Below are 19,540 nucleotides of genomic sequence, written 5' to 3'. Positions count from 1 at the left end.
GTACTGCCTATGTGTGGCTTGGTGTGGAACAGCATTCAAGCAGCACCTTAACAAGCTTTCCTTCAGGGGGAAGCTGCTCTTTGGCGAGGACCTTAGCCACTGATGCTGGCACCCCACACATGCTTAGTTGGCAACAGCATCCTTGAATCATTGACAACTGCAGAGCTTGGTAGAAGTGAGTTCTGGCTGTCTTTGGAGGACCGCCAGGTCAGAAAATAAAGGAGGGCCGCCCTCTCTGATTCCCTCTCCTCTCTACCTGCTCTCTGATTTCCCACCTGCCATTACTGTCACACCAACAGACCCTCACCAAATACAGAACAAGGGATCACAAATTAGAAATATATTTAGACAAAAATTGAATGGGAACCTCAAGAAGTTGAACTTAGCATTACTGCAACACTGGAGACATAAAACAGAAATGCATTTCCTGTTCTACTGAACACAATACAAAGACATTTGCAATGCACATTTCCAAATGCTAACACACATTCCATTAAAACATTCAAAATAAAATGCTTTGTTTCTACCTTTGTTGTCTGGACATTTTATTTTTCCATCTTACTGGTTCCAATTTCTCTTTTCTGCTAATTCTTCTTCAAGCGATTGCAGTCCATTTGTCTTTTCTGCTCTCTCCTGTCCCCTTACTACTCTTGCCTCTGACATATTGATCATTCTTTTTTAGCTCTTTTCTGCCTCTCTCTCACCCTTCTCCTCCTTTTTACTTTTCAACTACCTATCAAATTTCTGTCGTCTTCTTTCACCCACTAGTTCTCCTATTCCCCATCTCACTCCTTCCCCAGCCCTACATTCTCTTTATTCTTTAATTTACTCTGCATTACCATATTTCTACCCTCTGTAATCACTATTCTCTCATTCATTTCCTTGCCACCCCCCCTCCCCTGTGGCCTCTCCACAGGGTTCCACCATTCCCATCATCTTCCTTACTCCACCCTTCTAGCCAGCATCTGAGCCCTCTTCTTCCGCTCCCCACCCTCATAGCCTGATATTTTCCTGTTCTTTTTCTCTTCCCGCCTGCTCTCTCCCCACCATGGTTCAGTATTTTTACCTCTTTCTCCCCTCACCACCTCCTGTGTACCTCTCCCTCCCTCTCATTCATCCCCATGTCCAACTTTTGATTAGGAGGGGTTCAATTTCATACCCTATTGGGAAAACCAGTAGGCAACAGTCTTGATACTCTTCCAAGCAAAACATTTCTGACTGCATGAGTGTATCCAGGCCATCCTGGCACAGTAATGAACATGTGTACTGTTTATGCCTGTTGTCATCTTCTGACAACAGGCATCTTCTGACTCTTCTGATCACTTGGCCAGGCTATGTATGAGAATTTTGCAATGGCAGTCTGTGCTGGTCCCAATGGGAATGTATCTATCTCAGTTACAGTGAATTCATATCATTAGTGTAATTTGTTACTCACTGTGGTTCTTACCAGCCAATCTTTATCAGGGACTCTAGTTTTATCCTCTTCCACATCAACTGGTACTAGCCACAGACACCTCCAACAGGGGCTGGGGAACCCTTTTCCTTGTAGCTGCACACAAGAAACTTCTACATATTGGTCATCTCAAACTCTGTGCAGTTTATTATGTCCTGAGAGTATTCAGACCTTGGATTCCAGAAAAAGTCCTTTTGATCTGCACAAACAACAAAGTTGCCATGTTAAAAAAAAAATAAACAAAGTGGGCCAGGCAACCATTAAAATATGGGACCTAGCCATCTCCAACCAATCACTTCTAATAGTGATCCATGTGCCGGTAAATCCAGAACTATATAGCAGATGCTCTGTTACATACTGGTCCGTTGTGAATGGTCCCTCAAGAGGCAGCTTTCCAATCTTTTCAAGTAATGGGGCGCACCACGCATAATCACTTTGCATCAGAATGTATAGTGACTAGTGTTTTTGTTTCAGTAGGGTCAGCATTAGGGAGTGGAAGTGGGGCAGTTGCCCTGAGCTTCCATGCTACAGGGGTTCCCAAGATTGCCTGAAGCTGAAAAAGGAACAGTCTGCCACTTGGAGTTTCCTCCTAATTTCTGCCCTGAGGCCCAGCATTTCTAATGCCAGCTCTGTGCTTCAGAAGGCCAGCACTGAACAGTCTGTTAGATGGTAGACTGTTTTATTCTCCATTCCCTGGCTGAAACACAGATCTCTATACCTGCCCCAACACTTTCCCACTCATATCCAAAATGATTTAGAAGATCACAGAAAACCCCCACATGATCATCAGTCCTTATTGTCCCATCAAGGGTGATTTCCATGGCTATGCACTTTCTGTTCAACTTCCCCATTGGCCCCAACAACACACCCCTCACTTCTGTTGCAGTGGAGAAGGTAAATTACTTTTATCCCAGTCTGGCCACTGACAGGTTGAATCTTGAAAGGCAATTGTTCTTTCTTCTCCTAATGGTTGGGGTATGAAACATCCTTGTTTCCAGAAGGCAGCCAGAGGGGGAAGTCTTATGGTTCCAGATGAGCCAAGTTTGCCTGTTGGTGTCAGGACAGTGACCCTTTTCAACATCCAGTTCCAACTCTCTCATTTTTCTTCATCGCCGCCGAGAGGGGGGGCAGGGGGGGACAAAATTCCCCAGGTCCGGGCCTCCAAGGGCGCCGCAGTCCCACCCGCCCTCCGTTGTCGACCGTCTGCCCCCTGCATTGAAATCGCAGTCTCACCTCAGTGAAAGCAGCACTGCAGGCAGCAGAGCACCTCCCTTCGGCCCTCCTTCCCTCCCTGTGTCCTGCCCTTGTCTGACGTAACTTCTGTGAGGGCGGGCACAAGGAGGGAAGGAGGGCCGAAGGGAGGCATTCTGCTACCTGCAGTGCTGCTTAGCCTGCTTTCACGGAGGTGAAACTACGATTTCAATGCAGGAGGCCCAGCCTGGTGGTGGACGGAGGGGGGAGCGGCAGCAGTGACTACGGGGGGGGGGGGAGCGGCAGCGGTGACCTTGGGGGGGGTGGAGGGGGAGTGGTGGCGGCTACGGGGGGGTGGAGGGGGAGCGGCAGCGCCAGCGCCGACCTTGGGGGGTGGAGGGGGAGTGGTGGCGGCTACGGGGGGGGGGGTGGAGGGGGAGCGGCAGCGCCGACCTTGGGGGCATGGTGGCAGGGGTGGCCTTGCCCCGGGGTGGCAGGGGCGGCCTGGCCTGGTCTCTCGGCGGCCCTGTCTTTCTTCCACCCATCCAGTCAAAGCCTGAAGAGAAATTTGGTGCATGTCCATCTTAGTACATAGCTGCGAATCAAAATGGAGTGGATGGTGGTGCTATCTCTGCTCTTTTGTCGTGCTTCATGTGAAGACTCATGAACTCTAAATACACAATTGACCTCCTACACCAGTTGAGGGTTTTAATGTCACTCTTGCACAACTTGACCATGCAAGGAACACTTAAAATTCTTCTTGTGGAAAACATTCTTGAGCCCCATCGTTCTTCTCCAGAAGAGTTGCTTAACTTCAGGCTTTGTTTTACTACCCTCCTTATACAGATTTCTAAACTGGGCCATACTTTGTACTAACCCAGAATTCCTCCCCAAGAAAGTGATGGAATTTATTGGGAGAACAACTGACTGAAATTATTCTTTCCAAATCTGCTCGTACACACTTGGGACTGACAATGAGCCATGCTATATTACCTGGGCTGCACAAAAGACCTTAGGAAGTAATACACGTTTTAAGGTCATGAAGAGAAGTAGTTTTCTAATTGGTTTCAGATTTCATCGCATACTGCTACCAACAAAAAGATCTGTCCCCTTTTAGAATTGGGGCTCATCAATTTAATTCATCTATAATATCTCTTGCCGGTATAAGGATGTCATCTCTTGTACAAGTATGTAAAGCAGCCACTTGGCCATCTTTATCACCTTCATTAACCACTGTTGTCTTGACAGCTCTTTGAGAGCGGACAGCATTTTTGGGCCCTCTTTTATATCCTTCAAAATATGTTCACATAACTTACTTTGACTCCAGCCAGCTGGCCTCATTCAGACCTTGAATTATGGCTTGTCTTGAGTACTACAAGGATTGGTGGCAGTCTCCTGCTTTTGGAGTCACTATGTGTATGACTACATCCCATTCTTCTGCAGAGAAAGTGTAGCTGTTCACAGAGAACACCAGTTACAGGTAAATAGCAGGAACATGCAGATGTACAGTTCTGCCCGCCATCCCCTCTAGAATTGAATCTGGAAACAGCTATATTATGGATTAGAGCAGGAAACAAATGTATCTATTGCTCTGTCAGAATAACATCACCACAAGTGTGTCTCCATAATCCTGCTGTCTACAGAGAACCATCCGTTAAAGGTAAGCAGTTACTCTTAAGGGCTTCAGATTGGGGACCCATAGTAGCATGTTTAAAATGGATAGGATTTTTGAATTTTCTGGTAGTGGTCTTTGTTTCTGGTGGTCTTGTTCAAGCAATATCTTTTAGGACTTGGGGTATTCGAGTTTGGTATTGCTTCCCATGGGGAAAGAAGTCAAATGAAGAACGCTCAAGTGAGAGTGCAACTATCCTTTCACTGTTTGGACTTTACAGGGTTATTAGAGAGAGCAGGTGGGGTAATCTGGTGAATGTTCCCATACTAATCACCTTTGTCTTTTCCTGGAGGAGTAATTCCATCTTATGTTTATTTTAAGGACATCTTGGGTATTGTTCTACACCCAGAAAAGTGTGAGTCTTCCCTGGTGTATCTAGATTCATAGGAAAACCTTATCAAATTTCTGGATATCCACTGCATTCTTAGAGACTTTAATTCCAAGTTCCTGCACCACTTGTTCTAGAATATTAAATTGAGTTATCAAAGCTTGTCTCAAATCCAAATAGAGATACTTTGCCATATTTACTTTTATTTACTTTATACATTTGATATACCATCAAATTACTACTACTACTACTATTTAGCATTTCTATAGCGCTACAAGGCGTACGCAGCCCTACACAAACATAGATTGAGCCTGGGTAGGCAACAAAGCAGTTTACACCGTGACTAAAAAGTAACAGGACAATGCTGATGAAGTGGGGCAGCTTCAGAAAATAGATGAATTTTCAAGAGGGTTTTGAATGATTGCAGTGGCATACGTGTCCTAAAGGATGGGGGAAATGAATTCCACAGGTTGGGGCCTAAATAGCTGAAGTCTGAGTCCCAGGAAAGATGAAGGGCTGATGGTGACGGTACGCAGAAGGGCCAGCCTAAAAAAGGAAATAAAGGAGGCAAACTGTGGCATCCCTTCCAGTATCCACAGCAGGTGCGGTCTCAGCAGGAGTTTCTTGAATGTCAGTCAAATGGGCACCTCTCTATTACTGGTGAAACATCACTGCTTCTGCCAAAAAGCTTAATGGTTCCCTGTTTCCCTGTGGGAGACCAGACACTTTGGGTCCCTCTGATCTCACTCCATCACATTGTGCCATGAGATGGGGCTGGAAGAGCAGAAATGGCTGGTGAGCTTTCAAAATTTATCATTGTGGCAGGAAAGCCCTCATCTCTGGGCTCAGAAGATCTCAAGGCATAGAACCCCTGCCATTTACCTTTCTGTGGTGGAGACTCTGCTGAACATTGAAGCTTGTACCTCACACCAAGGTGGTGGCTGTCTTTAAGCCCTCTTATACGTTGTGTTTTTGTGGCAGTGTTATTTTTGAAGTGTGGTCAAGGACATAGAACATGGTTTTTCCCCTCAGAACCCATGGACTAATTCCAGATGGCCAGGCGGATGTATATCTAGCTATGGTGTGAGGAACAAGATTTTTAAATTCTTACTTTATTGGGTTGTGTAGTGAGCTCATATTGAGCTATTTATTCCACCTGTTGATTCTTTTTATTACTTGGACATTACTTTGGATTCCAAACTTAGTTTTCGCACCACAGAAATCTGCAGTACGCAAATCTGTTTTCTACATTCTTTAGACGCTGATCATGACACATTCCATTCTTCTTTCTTTGCGTATTCCCAGTTAAGATTATTGTAATGTCGCGTATATTGGCTGCCTCCACTCGCATAAAAAAGCTTCAAACACTTCAGAACTCTGCAATGAGACTTTTATGTCCTGCCTTTTGCTGTAACCATGTTTCTCCTCTTCTTCAAAGTCATCACTGGCTTCCGGTGGAACTACGTATCATTTTTATAAAACACTTCTCACTTTTTAAGGTGTTTTGGGTAGGCTCAACAGAATACTTACCTTATTTAATGATCCCCTATTCCCCATCTCGTGTTCTTCGATCCCTGAATGATCGCCTGGTCCTCCCAGGCCCAAAACAGGCTACCCTTGAATCCACCAGGCACAGAGCATTTTTCTATGCGTCACCATTCCTTTGGACTGCAGTGCCTCTACCTATATGTGCAGAATCACCACTAAAGCAATTTAAAATTACTTTTAAGACCTGGCTTTTTTTTTCTTTTTTTAATTATTTTATTTATCAATTTATATCAATTTACAAGCATTTCACTTGTTCAAGTAAAACAGAAAAGAAAAAAATATATATGTTGAAATTATATATTCCATTTCAATTAAGAAACAAGAAAAAGAAAAATTCTTTCTTAGACCACAACTAATAAGGAGTGGGAGACAGCAAATCTAGGAGTCAATATAAGAACGAATAAAAAAAAAAAGTATGGCCTAGATTACACCACGTACATATTACTGTGAATTACATGATCTACTTTTCACACTGGATCTATTTGTGCAGAAAGACCTGGCTTTTAATCCTTGCTTTTTACCCCTGCATAGAGGGGTGGTGTCCATCAGTCAGGGTTTGCTCTTTTCTCCTTGTTCCCCTTCTATTTCTTTCCCCTTTCCTTTCATGACAACCTCCCTCCCTCCCTTTTTCCTCTTAGCTTGACTTTAACTTAGTGTATGAGGGTTCATTTCTATTCAAAAATTGTAGTTCTTTTCATACTGTTTGTAAATTTTAGACTGTACACCACCCTGGTCTGCCAGTTAGTAAGGGTGGTATAAGTGTAATAAATGAAATGTTTCCTTTTTATTGTACTTTATATTGGTCTTTATTTCCTTTTAAACCAAGAATAGCAAATCTCTGTCATCCTGAAAACCTGACCAGTGTAGTAGAGCAGTCAAGGATATATCAAAATGATATATGATGCATATGAGAGATTTCTGTGTATTGCCTTTAGTGTAGTACACACTTTTTATTAAAAAAAAAGTCATTGGTTACGAGGATATGGAGACCATTTTTATTGATGACATGACATGGCTTGTGTTTCAGAGATGTGCCTGGATCTAGAGTCTAAAAATATATATAAATACATAAAGTACAAATGTATTATACAAATATAAAACACATGGAATCAGGGATTTAAAAAACACACAAATGAAAAAAAAAAAGTTAGACTATATGGTTATAATTTTAGAGGCAGAAAACGAGCACCATGTAAAAAAGCAAAAGAACATCGAGTATCATTACCATTTAATAGTCTCTGTGAGCTTGGCTCCTGGATCCACTACTGGTAATATATATATATTCACTATTGAAAACTGCACACCACTATAAAAATAAAAACAAATGAAAAAACGCTTGCATATTTGCTAACAGCATATACAAAATTATTAAAGTGATAGATAACCTTAGTAAACTAATTAGGAAATGCTTAATTATGGAAGCTGTAATAATATAAGATGGATTAAATAAATAGTAACTACTAACAATACTATGCTATGAAAAATACTTACAAACTAACAATATCACATATACAAAAAGAAAGTTAATAGAACAGCTATGACCTATACATACTGGGCCGGATAAAAATAGATCTGCAGTGTGAGATGTCGAGCCACCTGCTGCATGACAGTAGTATAATACATGCTCAGGAGACGTGTCAAATAAAGAATAACCTATCATAAAAAATAGTTAAAAGGGTAAGAACATATTTGTATGTGGTTCATCTGAGCCTTTCTAATTATTTCACTGTGTTCTTTACAGTAGTAATCTATAAACAAATGTAAGTAAACTAGCTCCAAGACACACAGATTCCATATCTAATAGTGTAGTCTCACTAAAAATGCCCCAACACCGAAGATCTGTTTTTATCCAGCTCATAGCTGTTTTTATTATTAACCCATCAGTGCCCAACGTTCCCATATGGGAACTTATTATGGGAACATTGGGCACTATTGGGTTAAGATCATGATATTTTTACATATACTGGATATATATTTTCCCAGATTTGGCATTTAAAGAAAAAAAAAAAATCATTGTATCACAAGATTGGCTGAGCTCCATGGTTTTATTAGATACAAATGTATTTTGGTGCATTCTTATGATAACCTGTGTGGTTGTACTTATTTGTATACAGTGTTAAGTAGTGACCCACTTTTACAGTTAATTAGCTTTGTTTTGTACTGGTTTGCATATGTTTTAATATTGGATATATATTAGTAGTGGATCCAGGAGACAAGCTCGCAGTGAGACTACTGAATGGTGGTAATACATGATGTTCTTTTGCCTCAATTGTATCATATTTCAGTCTCTCATTTCTGTAACTTGTATTGGATATTTTTTAGTTTGTAACTTCTGGATTTTGTTTGATTTAATGTTTGTGTATTATTTATTTATTTATGCATTTTTATTAGATCCCTGATGCAGGTTATCTGCTAAAACAGGGACTGATTTGGGTCATCAATAAAATAGTCTCCATGTTCTCTTGTAGCTGTCTGCATCTTGCATTTGTGCTGTTGTGCTTTGGAGCCAACTTTCCAAAATGATTGGAGGTGCTAATCCCAATAGAAATTACCCCATCCCTGGACACAGTCAAGGAGTATCCCCAATATTGGGGTTGCTTAAGCATCCACAGAGCTGCCTCCTGTGCTGGTGTGTGAGCCCTTTTGCATACACTGGAGGCGAACAATAAAACAATCTGTACATGTTCATTAGGGTACCTTTTTAAAAATTCAATAGCTTTACAGGCTTCAAGAAGCAAAGGTTTCCCACTTCTGTTCTAAGCTGTTTAGCTTGCTTTCTGTTTGGCCTCCTAGTTCAGATCTGTCCATATGACACTAGCTCACATTTGTGGCAAGTCACTATAGACTGCATCCCCTCTGGGATATAGTGATCCTTCTGAAAGATGGTGCTCAGTTCATGGAACTAAAACTAAAGGACAAGTGGTTTATAAGTAGCATTTCATATACCTCTTATAGAACTTAATATTTAATTTTTTAAAATGTAATTATCCATATGTTGAAAACATATAAGTGTAGTAAGTGTTATATACACACAAATATTGTGTGTACCTTTTTATACTGCTGTAGCACAAAAATAGCACTGACCTCTAGTTGACTGGCATCATCTTCTTGAAAAGAAGTGGTAAGGCAGGAGCAAAAGGGGATTGCTTCTGCCTAGAGACTGATAGGGAAATGGAGAAAGGTGGGGGCCCAGGGAGGGGTTCTGGTGATGGTTGGTTGTTGTAAGACAATTACAACCTGATAGTGGCTTGAGGTGGGAGGGGCAGACAATCGAAATGTAAGAGAACTGATATCTTTGTTTTTCCCTTCAGAAATAGGACATCCACAACTTCTGTGTTCTACTCCTCATCATCGGCATTTAAAAAGGAGATAGAGCAGCTTTTAAACTAGAAACGGGGGGGGGGGGGGGGGAGAGGGAAGGCCGACAGTCGCTCAAAAGCGCATGGGATAAGGTTTCTTTCAAAGATATCACCAAAACAGGGAAGATAGGGTATCAGTGAGGTTGAGGAAGAGACCGTAGTAGATCAGGTGTCCTTAACTAAAAATAAAAATCGGAGAAAAAATTGCAAATTAATGCTGTCAAGTACTAAGCATGATGTAAATAGGAACAACAAACATAGTTTGAAATGTCTATATGCAAATGCCAGGAACCTAAGAAATAAGATGGGAGAGTTAGAATATATTACACTAAATGAAAAATCAAACGTATAAATGGCAAGTGACCGACTCACCTGCAAATGCGCAGTAGAGACTTCCCTTTCTGTCCCGCCCTCGCGTCAAGACGTGATGACGTCAGAGGGTGGAACAGAGAGGGAAACTGAGTCGGAGTCATTGTCGGACGCTGCCGCTGGAGCCTGGAAACGAACATCACGCGCACCAACCTCCACCCGCCTCCCTCCATATCGGGCCCCCTGCACTGAACTGATGGCGCCTCTCACCTCTGTGTGGAAGCGCTGCAGGCAGCAGCAGAGCGATCTGCTGCTGCCTGCAGTGCTTTCACATGGAGGTGAGAGGCACTGTCAGATCAGTGCAGGGGGGAGGGTGAGGAGGGTAGTTGGAAATCTCGCCCGTTTTAACGGGCTTAATGGCTAGTTAGATATAATAGGCATCTCTGAGACCTGGTGCAAGGAGGATACCCAGTGGGACACTGTCATACTGGGGTACAAATTATATTGTAGTGATAGGGTGGATTGAATTGGTGCAGGGGGTAGCATTATATATTAACGAGAGCCTTGAATCAAATAGATTGAAAATTCTGCAGGAAACAAAACACTTCTTGGAATCACTGTGGATTGAAATTCCATGTTTAAAAGGGAAAAGGATAGTGATAGGAGTGTACTACCGTCTGCCTGGCTAGGATGAACAGAAGGATGCAGAAATGTTAAAGGAAATTAGGGACGCAAACAAACTGGGCAACACAATAATGGGTGATTTTAATTACCCCGATATTGACTGGGTAAATGTAACATCGGGGCACGCTAGGGATGTAAAATTCCTTGATGAAATCAAGGACAGTTTTATGGAGCAGCTGGTACAGGAGCTGACGAAAGAAAGGAAAAATTCTAGACCTAGTCCTTAGTGGAGCGCATGATCTGGTGCGGGAGGTAATGGTGCTGGGGGCTGCTTGATAACAGTGATCATAATATGATTGGATTTGATATTAGCTTTGAAGTAAGTATACATAGGAAATCAAATACGTTAGTGTAAAGGAGACTATGATAAAATGAGAAGAATGGTAAAAAACAAAAAACTTAGAGGATCGGCTGTGAGGGTCAAATATTTACATCAGGCATGGATGCTGTTCAAAAACACCATTCTGGAAGCTCAGGCCAAATATATTCCTCGTATTAAAAAAGGAGGACGGAAGACCAAACGACAGCCGGCGTGGTTAAAAAGTGAGGTGAAGGAAGCTATTAAAGCTAAAAGAAAATCCTTCAGAAAATGTAAGAAGGAGCTGACTGAAAATAAGAAATAGCATAAGGAATGTCAAATCAAATGCAAAGCGCTGATAAGGAAGGCTAAGAGGAACTTCGAAAAAAAGATTGCATTGGAGGCAAAAACACATAGTAAATTTTTTTAGGCATATTAAAAGCAGGAAGCCGGCAAAAGAATTGGTTGGACCGCTAGATGACCGAGTAAAAGGGGTGATTCGGGAAGACAAAGCTGTAGCGGAGAGATTAAATGAATTCTTTGCTTCTGTCTTCACCGAGGAAGATTTGGGTGGGATACCGGTGCCGGAAATGGTATTCGAAGCTGATGAGTAGGAGAAACTTAATGATTTCTCTGTGAACCTGGAGGATGTAATGGGGCAGTTCTACAAACTGAAGAGTAGCAAATCTCCTATACTAGATGGTATTCATCCCAGAGTACTGATAGAACTGAAAAATGAGCTTGCAGAGCTATTGTTAGTAATTTGTAAATTTATCCTTAAAATTGAGCGTGTTTCCGGAAGATTGGAGGGTGGCCAATGTTAAACGCCAATTTTTAAAAAAGGTTCCAGAGGAGATCCTGGAAATTATAGACTGGTGAGTCTGACGTCGGTACCAGGCAAAATGGTAGAGACTATTATTAAGAACAAAATTACAGAGCATATTCAAAAGCATGGATTAATGAGACAAAGCCAACTTGGGTTTAGTGAAGGGAAATCTTGCCTCACCAATCTACTATATTTCTTTGAAGGGGTGAACAAACAGGTGGAAAAAAGGTGAGCAGGTTGCTATTGTGTATCTGGATTTTCAGAAGGCTTTTGACAAAGTACCTCATGAAAGACTCCAGAGGAAATTGGAGAAGTCATGGGATAGGAGGTAGTGTTCTATTGTGGATTAAAAACTGGTTAAAAGATAGAAAACAGAGAGTAGGGTTAAATGGTCAGTATTCTCAATGGAGAAGGGTAGTTAGTGTGGTTCCCCAGGGCTCTGTGCTGGGACCGCTGCTTTTTAACATATTTATAAATGATCTAGAGATGGGAGTAACTAGTGAGGTAATTAAATTTGCTGATGACACAAAGTTATTCAAAGTCATTAAATCGTGGGAGGATTGTGAAAAATTACAAGAGGACCTTACGAGACTGGGAGACAGGGCGGCTAAATGGCAGATGACGTTTAATGTGAGCAAGTGCAAAGTGATGCATGTGGAAAGAGAAACCCAAATTATAGCTACGTCATGCAAGGTTCCACGTAGGAGTCACGGACCAAGAAAGGGATTTAGGCGTCGTTGATACGTTGAAACCTTCTGCTCAGTGTGCTACTGCGGCTAAGAAAGCAAACAGAATGTTAGGTGGTATTAGGAAAGGAATGGAAAACAAAAATGAGGATGTTATAATGCCTTTGGATTGCTCCATTGTGTGACCTCACCTCAAATATTGTGTTCAATTCTGGTCACCGCAACTCAAAAAAGATATAGTGAAGGAGGAAGTGATGTCAGGGGGCTGAATGGATGCCTGAGAGTTTAGCTCCTGCACTACCCTGCTTTTAATTGCTTCATCCACTGACATCCACTTCCTTATCCATCTCTACTTACCTGGGAAGGTTCGTGGCGAGTTCTTGATAGCCATGAGTAAGCTTTCTTCGTCGCAGCATAAGGAGGGTGAGCACCCGAGCTTGTTGGTGTGTGCTCATCAACTATCATCCGTGGATTATAATGAAGCTAAAGTGTCAGTCTATCAGGACCTTTCCTTGTTCACATTAGCTCAGAGACGCGCTATGAAGCCAGTGTTGGAGATCTTAATCAAAGAGAAGGTTGTATACAGATGGGCGTTTCCTTTTGCTCTATGTTTTACGATCAAGGGAAAGCAGAGCATGCTTCACAGCGTTCCGGAGGCTTGGAAGAGTCTTCATGAGGCAGGCCTGACTTCATCTGCTGTCCCGCCGACTAATCTAGCTCCCTAGATGAAAGCCAAGTTACAAAAGTGGAAGAGAGTTACTCAGAAGGCTAAGAAACAATTGGCCCATACTTGACTCTTCTTAGACTTTTAATCATTACTGTTTTGCTTGCGAGCTTATTGCGAGTTCTTTGATGACTGTTTGTTATATTGCCTTGCGATAATTGTGGATGGAGAATATGCTAACTGTGGTGAATGAGTGGTGTGTGGATGTACTTCTACCAGGTGATAAAGGCTTGGGTGGAGTGCGAATGTGGGGGATGTGTGTGAAGTTGGGGGGGGGGGTCCATTTAGTCCGGTAGTTACTTTCTCCTGATTTCCCATTCAGTGCTGTCTGGTAGGTGTATGAGTGTGTGTGTGTGTGTGTGGGGGGGGGGGGGGGGGGGTTGTGACTGGGGGGAATAGGGGTAGTAAGGGGGTTGGAGGGGGAGTTTTCAAGGGATTTTGTCAGGGGGATGCCTTTAAATTTGCTTTAGTCTCGAGGGGTTCCCATGTTCCTATGTACACTTTGCATAGCTGCCTGTCATGTGTCTGATATGAGTAAGGATTTAAAATTTTTGACTTACAACATGAAAGGCCTGAACTCTCCTCAAAAGCGCCAAAAATTGTTTAAGGAATTGTTGCATTTTAGACCACATGTGTTGTTTCTTCAGGAAACTCACTTGAGAAGGGACCATGAAAAATTTTTATCACATCCTCAATATCCCTCTGTTTTCTGTGCCTTGGCGATTGATGGTTCTAAGAAGCAGGGGGTAGCAATTCTGCTCCACTCCTCCTTGCAGACACAGGTAGTTAAAATTCAGCATGATAGAGATGGACAATTCTTGCTTTTTGAGTCTCAGGATAGATGACTTGGCCTTTACTTTAGCCTCAATATATGCTCCCAATGAAGCCTGGGGGGGGGGGGGGGGGTTCTGAATAAGCTGATAGGGCACTGCACATCTTGTCCCAAGGGTAATTGATAGTGGGTGGGGATTTCAGTGCCACACAGCATCCTGCGTTGGATAGGTTGGGCCCACCTGCTGGTCTAGATGTTCAAGTTGGCGGTGGGGGGAGTCGATAATGGCTGGGGGGTGCTAAAATGCGCCCCCTCCCCTCGGGCTGTGGACCCCCCCTCCTGCCGAAGTCTGGCTACGCCCCTGGAATATAGTAATGTAAGGGGAAATTTGCTGCTGACCATGAAAGCAGACACACTTTGATTGCTGGGAAGATGGTTTTTTGCAAAGTAGGATAACCTTACTGACCTTACTTATGATAAGCAAATATGTTATGAAGAAGTTTGCTTCTGTAAGATAGAATTTACTAGAATATGTTAGAATATGCTGACTTTGTACTTCCAATACTAGCCTATGAGAGAAAAGGGTATAAAAAGGAAAATCCTGGACAGAGGCAATCAGAGAGCTAATGTCAGAGGTCACGTTTGTGTCCCGGTTGCTGTCTTATATGAGAATTAATTATATTACGTAGTCTAATTGTAGTCCTGATTGGTAAGTGTAATAAACAATTACTGATTATTCTCGTATTACTATAGCCTTCTGTGTCTTTCTGTCTCTCCACCTGGTGGTGGTAGGACCATATTCCCTGGAGTTACAGGTAACTAGTACCTTTATACCTGGGAGAGGGCAGAAAGATAAACAGAATATATGGGTGTCTCTTGCACCATAGTAAACAGGGCCCTTAATTTTTAGGTGCCCCTGCTTTACAGAGATGGGTTTGAAAATTTTGGAGAATTGAGAATGTGAAAGGGAAACTAATATACATCTACTAACTTATTTGCCACAGGAAAGATTCAAACACTGTGCAAGCTGAGTGAATCTGTGACCATCTGAGAAGTGCTAGAAGAACTTAAATTTATATAGTTTGATGCAGGGAAAGTGGTTTTGAATATGTTGTATAAGTCAATATATAAATCAAATACAATTAAACCAAAGCTAGTAGAAATTGGATTGTTTTATGGGGCAAAGAAGTTCTATCCATTATATAATGATCTAAAGTGAAAAGACCATGGATAATCCCATCAACACATAGAAATGCTGTTGAACTGAGTTGGAAAAAGCTGCGATGCTTTAATTCTTGAAGGAAACGGTCCTGAGCTTCTCTTCCAAGTTCAACTTTATACCAGCATTTAAACTAAGCAAGGGGAGATTTAGATTGAGCAGGTTTGATCTTATTTTTCTTGTGATAACCTTTAGAAGCTAGTTCATGCTTTCAACTTTCACATATAGATTATTGTAATATTTTATATTTGAGTCTTCCAAAAAGGTTGTATCTAAACTTGATTTGAGATTGTGCTGTTAAGTGATTTTGGGTAAACAGAAATGTATTTATTTATTTATTGCATTTGTATCCCACATTTTCCCACCTCTTTGCAGGCTTAATGTGGCTTACAATAAATACATCATGAATAGTGGAAGTATATTAGGAAATAGACATTTAGTGTTACAGAAGGATCTTGGGCAACATGATAATGATAAAACATAATAGTATAACAAGCAGATATTGTAAGACAGTTCTGAGTATATGTGGAGGAGTTATGTATGTTCACATTGATTGATCTTTGTGGTATGCCTTGTTAAAGAGATGGGTCTTCAGCAGTTTGCGGAAGTCCGTTAGTTTGAAAATCATTTTTAAGTTACGCGGCAATGTGTTCCATACCTGTGTGCTCAAGTAGGTAAAGTTTAATAATGTTTCTTCAAGCTTTTATGTATGCTACTGGTTGAAGGTGTAGAATTTAAACAACTACATATTCTGGTTACTTGTCATATTAATGTTACAAACTAAAAATTGTAAGTTGTGTTCAGATGAAAGATACCAGGCACTTGTACATTTTGCAAATAATCCCCCCCCCCCTTTTTTTTTTTTTTTTTACAAAGCTGCGCTATCGGCTGCTGGTGCAGTAATGCCATCACAGTTCATTCAAAATGCAATTTGTTTAAAGTGAATTTTAGATTACAGACAGTATTCTATAAAGAACACTAGTCATAGGTTTGAATTGTTGATGGCTTCAGTAGAGCTAAAAAAAATTGAGTAGAAATTTGGAAACAAGGTCATGAAAAATAGGTATGATAGAAGCTGCATGTAATAGTGCTACTTTGCTATGACAGTAATTTGCTGATAAAAATTTGAATGTGAAATCAATTTCCTTTCTAATATTGTATGTCTTTTTTTTTAGATTTTAGCAAAGCAATATCCGGAGGAGGCATGTCTCAGTTTCAAGAAGTAATTCGTCAAGAACTCGAATATTCTATGAAAATGGATCTAGAAAAAATACTTGCTACAGCACCTCAGAATGAATTGGAGGTAGGAACTTATAAAGTGACATTCCTTTGATTGAAATGAGAACCCATAAATAGACTTGAGCTTTATCAAATTCTGGAGCCTAATTTGACACCCCTCCCCCCCACTCCCAAAAAAATATATATATATATTCCCTGTTTGTGTGCACAGTAACTGTCTTTTCTTTCTTATTTTTATTTTTTATATATATGTTTTTTAGCATGTAGCATTTTTCTGGGTTCTAGTACATGAAGTTTCCTGCAGGATGATCACACTGAAAGCATGTTATATTGGGATTTATATAGTTATCTTGAATTTAGTCTTAGCTAGAAATGTTAATTATAGTGTTACAAACGTGATACAGGAGAGGGAAGTGTTGAGCAAGAATGGATTCTTCTGTGAGTCTAAGGAACAGTTTTTAACAAAGGGCCATTGTTTAAAAGGTTGAGAGGCCAATATAACATGTGCTGTACCTCTCTTCTACTAGATTAGGCCAGATGTACTGCCTTTTTTTTTAACATAGATAAAAAGGGGGCAATTTTCATATGTCCCACTTAGTTACACTTTTTACCCATCAAGCAGTTAATTTTCAGAGAGAAACTATCTCCTTTTGAAAATGTAGCTAGTATAAAGTACATAAATGCTAAAAGCATTCATATGTTTGCATGTGCTCTTTGTGTAGGGAGTGAAGGTTGGGAGAGTGAATAGTGTAGCTGCTATTGGAAGTCTCATGTAATTTCAATGAAGTGTGTGCACTTTGTTCAGGACCCTCTCTTTGATGAAGCAAATTTTTGCAACTGTGGCAGGATATCACTTAGATCCTGAAATAGCCAGCTGAATTTTTGACATCTACAGACGGACCTGCAAACTGAAAGAATAAACCCTCAGAGCTGACTGACCATGTTTAAAAGGCTGTCTAGGTATCCCTGTGCTAGTATGCAGTCAAGCTTTGATTTTTCTTATCTCCATCTTGATGTGAGAAAAATCTATTTCTCATCAATGGAATGAGGAAAGTCTTTCATAAATGTACCAAAGGGAGAGCAGCACTCAACCTCCTCTTTCACTACATCAGTGGTGACAGGGAGAAAAGCAAATAGAACACCATTTTTTCTTTACTGCCACAAAGCGTTAGGGAGACCATGGGTCCTGGGATCTTTAAAAAGTAAATCGGCACCAGACCTGTGCAGAACACGTGACCCATGCTATCTGTGTGTTTCTGGTCTTCAGTCTATTCTTTGCTATATGGAGCCTCTTCAGCAAATTCTCATTGAAGAGTCAACTCCTTGCCATCTGGACTGCAAACATTAACTAGATCAACCTCCAGCTATAATGTGGATATTTTTTAATGGGTATTTCTAGGGTATACAAATTTCAAAATCACCTTTCCTTTCAAATCTCTTACCACAGTTGATCTTGGTGCAAACAAGACAGCATGAAATGAATTTGCAGTCCTTGAGTTTCTGTTTCTCAGATTCTCTAGAAATGTATTCCAGCTGCTCACTAGCAGAAAAATCTGCCCTGTTCATCCAAATTATAGTGCTTCATGGGGTGATGTTGAGCAATCTCACCAGAACTAGAAGGGCTATTGTCTACTGGTCTGCCTTTGAATCCTTCTCCATCCTCTGGTAGGAGGAGTACTTATGAGGGTGGCATCCAAAAGATGTCCAGGGATCTCATGCCAGAGCAGATGGTAAAAGCAGTTAAGTTTCAAGTTTATTTGAGGCAACCCCACCCATCACAAGTACATCTAGGCACTTGCATACTAAAAATAAAAGAATGATTAGAAAAGGAAGGTAATGGGGGGTTCTAGATTGAGACGGAAGGGAGGAAGGCCGAATAAGGATAAGGCAGATACTCGGCCTACTTTATTGTCCCAAAGAAGGAAAGCGCCGTTCATCCAGCCTTAGATCTCAAAGGTCTAAACTGCTGCCTCTGAGTGTCCCGCTTTCTCATGGAAACGCTAAGAGCAGTCTTAACCTTGGTAAAAGTGGTAGACTTTCTCACTGCCCTCAATCTCAAGGAAGCGTAATTGCATATACCTATATGGCTGCTGCTTCATATGTTTCTGCATTTTGCGGTGCTGGACTGTCACTTCCAGTTCAGGGCTTTGCCCTTCGGTCTTGCCACAGTACCAAGAATGTTTACCAAGGCTGTGGTGGTGACCTGCTTTTGGCACCAGGGAATCAGAATTCACCCGTATCTCAATGACTGACTCATTCGTGCATCATCCTATTCAAACAGTATGGCGAAGATGGAAAGTTGTCTGTCTTCTGCAGTCATTGGGTTGGGCAATCAGTCTTTAAAAGAGCAAGTAACTCCGTAGCAGATGCTGGAATATCTGGGCATTCTATTCGACACAGCAAGGGAGAGGATTTTCCTCACGAAACGCAGGAGGTTGAAGCTTGCTTCTCAGTCAAGGCAGGCCCAGGGTCTGGGACTATGTCCAGGTTCTGGAGTCAACGACAACAGCGATGGAAGTGGTGCCGTGGGCTCATATGCAGCTGTTACAGGAGTCTCTTCTGAGCTGCTGGTCTCCAGTGTCGCAGAAGTATGAACTTTATCTTCCTTGGATGTTGCCTGATGGAGTATGCGGTGGTGGTTGTCACCCAGAAATTTGACCGTCGGAGCTTTCTTCATGATAACAAAATGGGAGGTGGTGACAACGGATGCCAGCAAGTCATGTTGGAGAGTTCATTAGAAGTTCCATCTGGCACAGGGCACCTGGATGGAACAGGAGACTTAGTGGTTGATAAATCACTTTCAGCTCAGGGCAGTGCAGAATACTTTACGCGATTTTGCTGTCTTTCTGACGGGGGCCCGGTCTGAATTTTTTCCAACAATGTGACGGTGATGGCTTTTAACAAGTAGGGTGGGACCCGCAGTGGAGGCAGCCTCCTTCATGAGTTGGGCAGAGAAAAATCTTCAGCACTCCTTGGACCCATCTGGTAGTGGACCAATGGAGTTCTCTGCTTCTGGACTTGATGGTGACTAAAAGGAATGCCAAGTGCCCAAGTTCTTCAGCTGTTGGAAAGAACCAGGATTGATGCCATACTGCAGTCTTCCCTCTTTGGCTCATGTTAGGCTGTGTTGAGATCTCATTGCACCAGGGTCGAATAATTCTCATAGCCCTGAATTGGCTGCGGAGGCCATGGTATGCAGGCCTGATTCAACTGCTGGATGGAGATCCTCTCC

At 41.8% G+C, this 19,540-nt stretch overlaps 1 protein-coding gene across 3 annotated transcripts in view; it reads left to right on the top strand.

Annotated features, from left to right (window-relative positions):
* UGP2 (UDP-glucose pyrophosphorylase 2) overlaps nucleotides 1-19,540 on the top strand; it is a 77,726-nt gene that overhangs the window by 17,597 nt on the left and 40,589 nt on the right. For all 3 annotated transcript variants that reach the window (XM_030196156.1, XM_030196154.1, XM_030196155.1), the window contains exon 2: nucleotides 16,245-16,372. In XM_030196156.1, coding sequence (XP_030052016.1) covers nucleotides 16,274-16,372 — 99 coding nt within the window. In that variant the 5' untranslated portion in view covers nucleotides 16,245-16,273. The remainder of the gene's footprint in view (nucleotides 1-16,244; nucleotides 16,373-19,540) is intronic.

Source organism: Microcaecilia unicolor, chromosome 3 (assembly GCF_901765095.1).
Source record: "Microcaecilia unicolor chromosome 3, aMicUni1.1, whole genome shotgun sequence".
Classification (NCBI taxonomy): Eukaryota; Metazoa; Chordata; class Amphibia; order Gymnophiona; family Siphonopidae; genus Microcaecilia; species Microcaecilia unicolor.
This window is presented reverse-complemented; position numbering and strand designations above follow the sequence as displayed.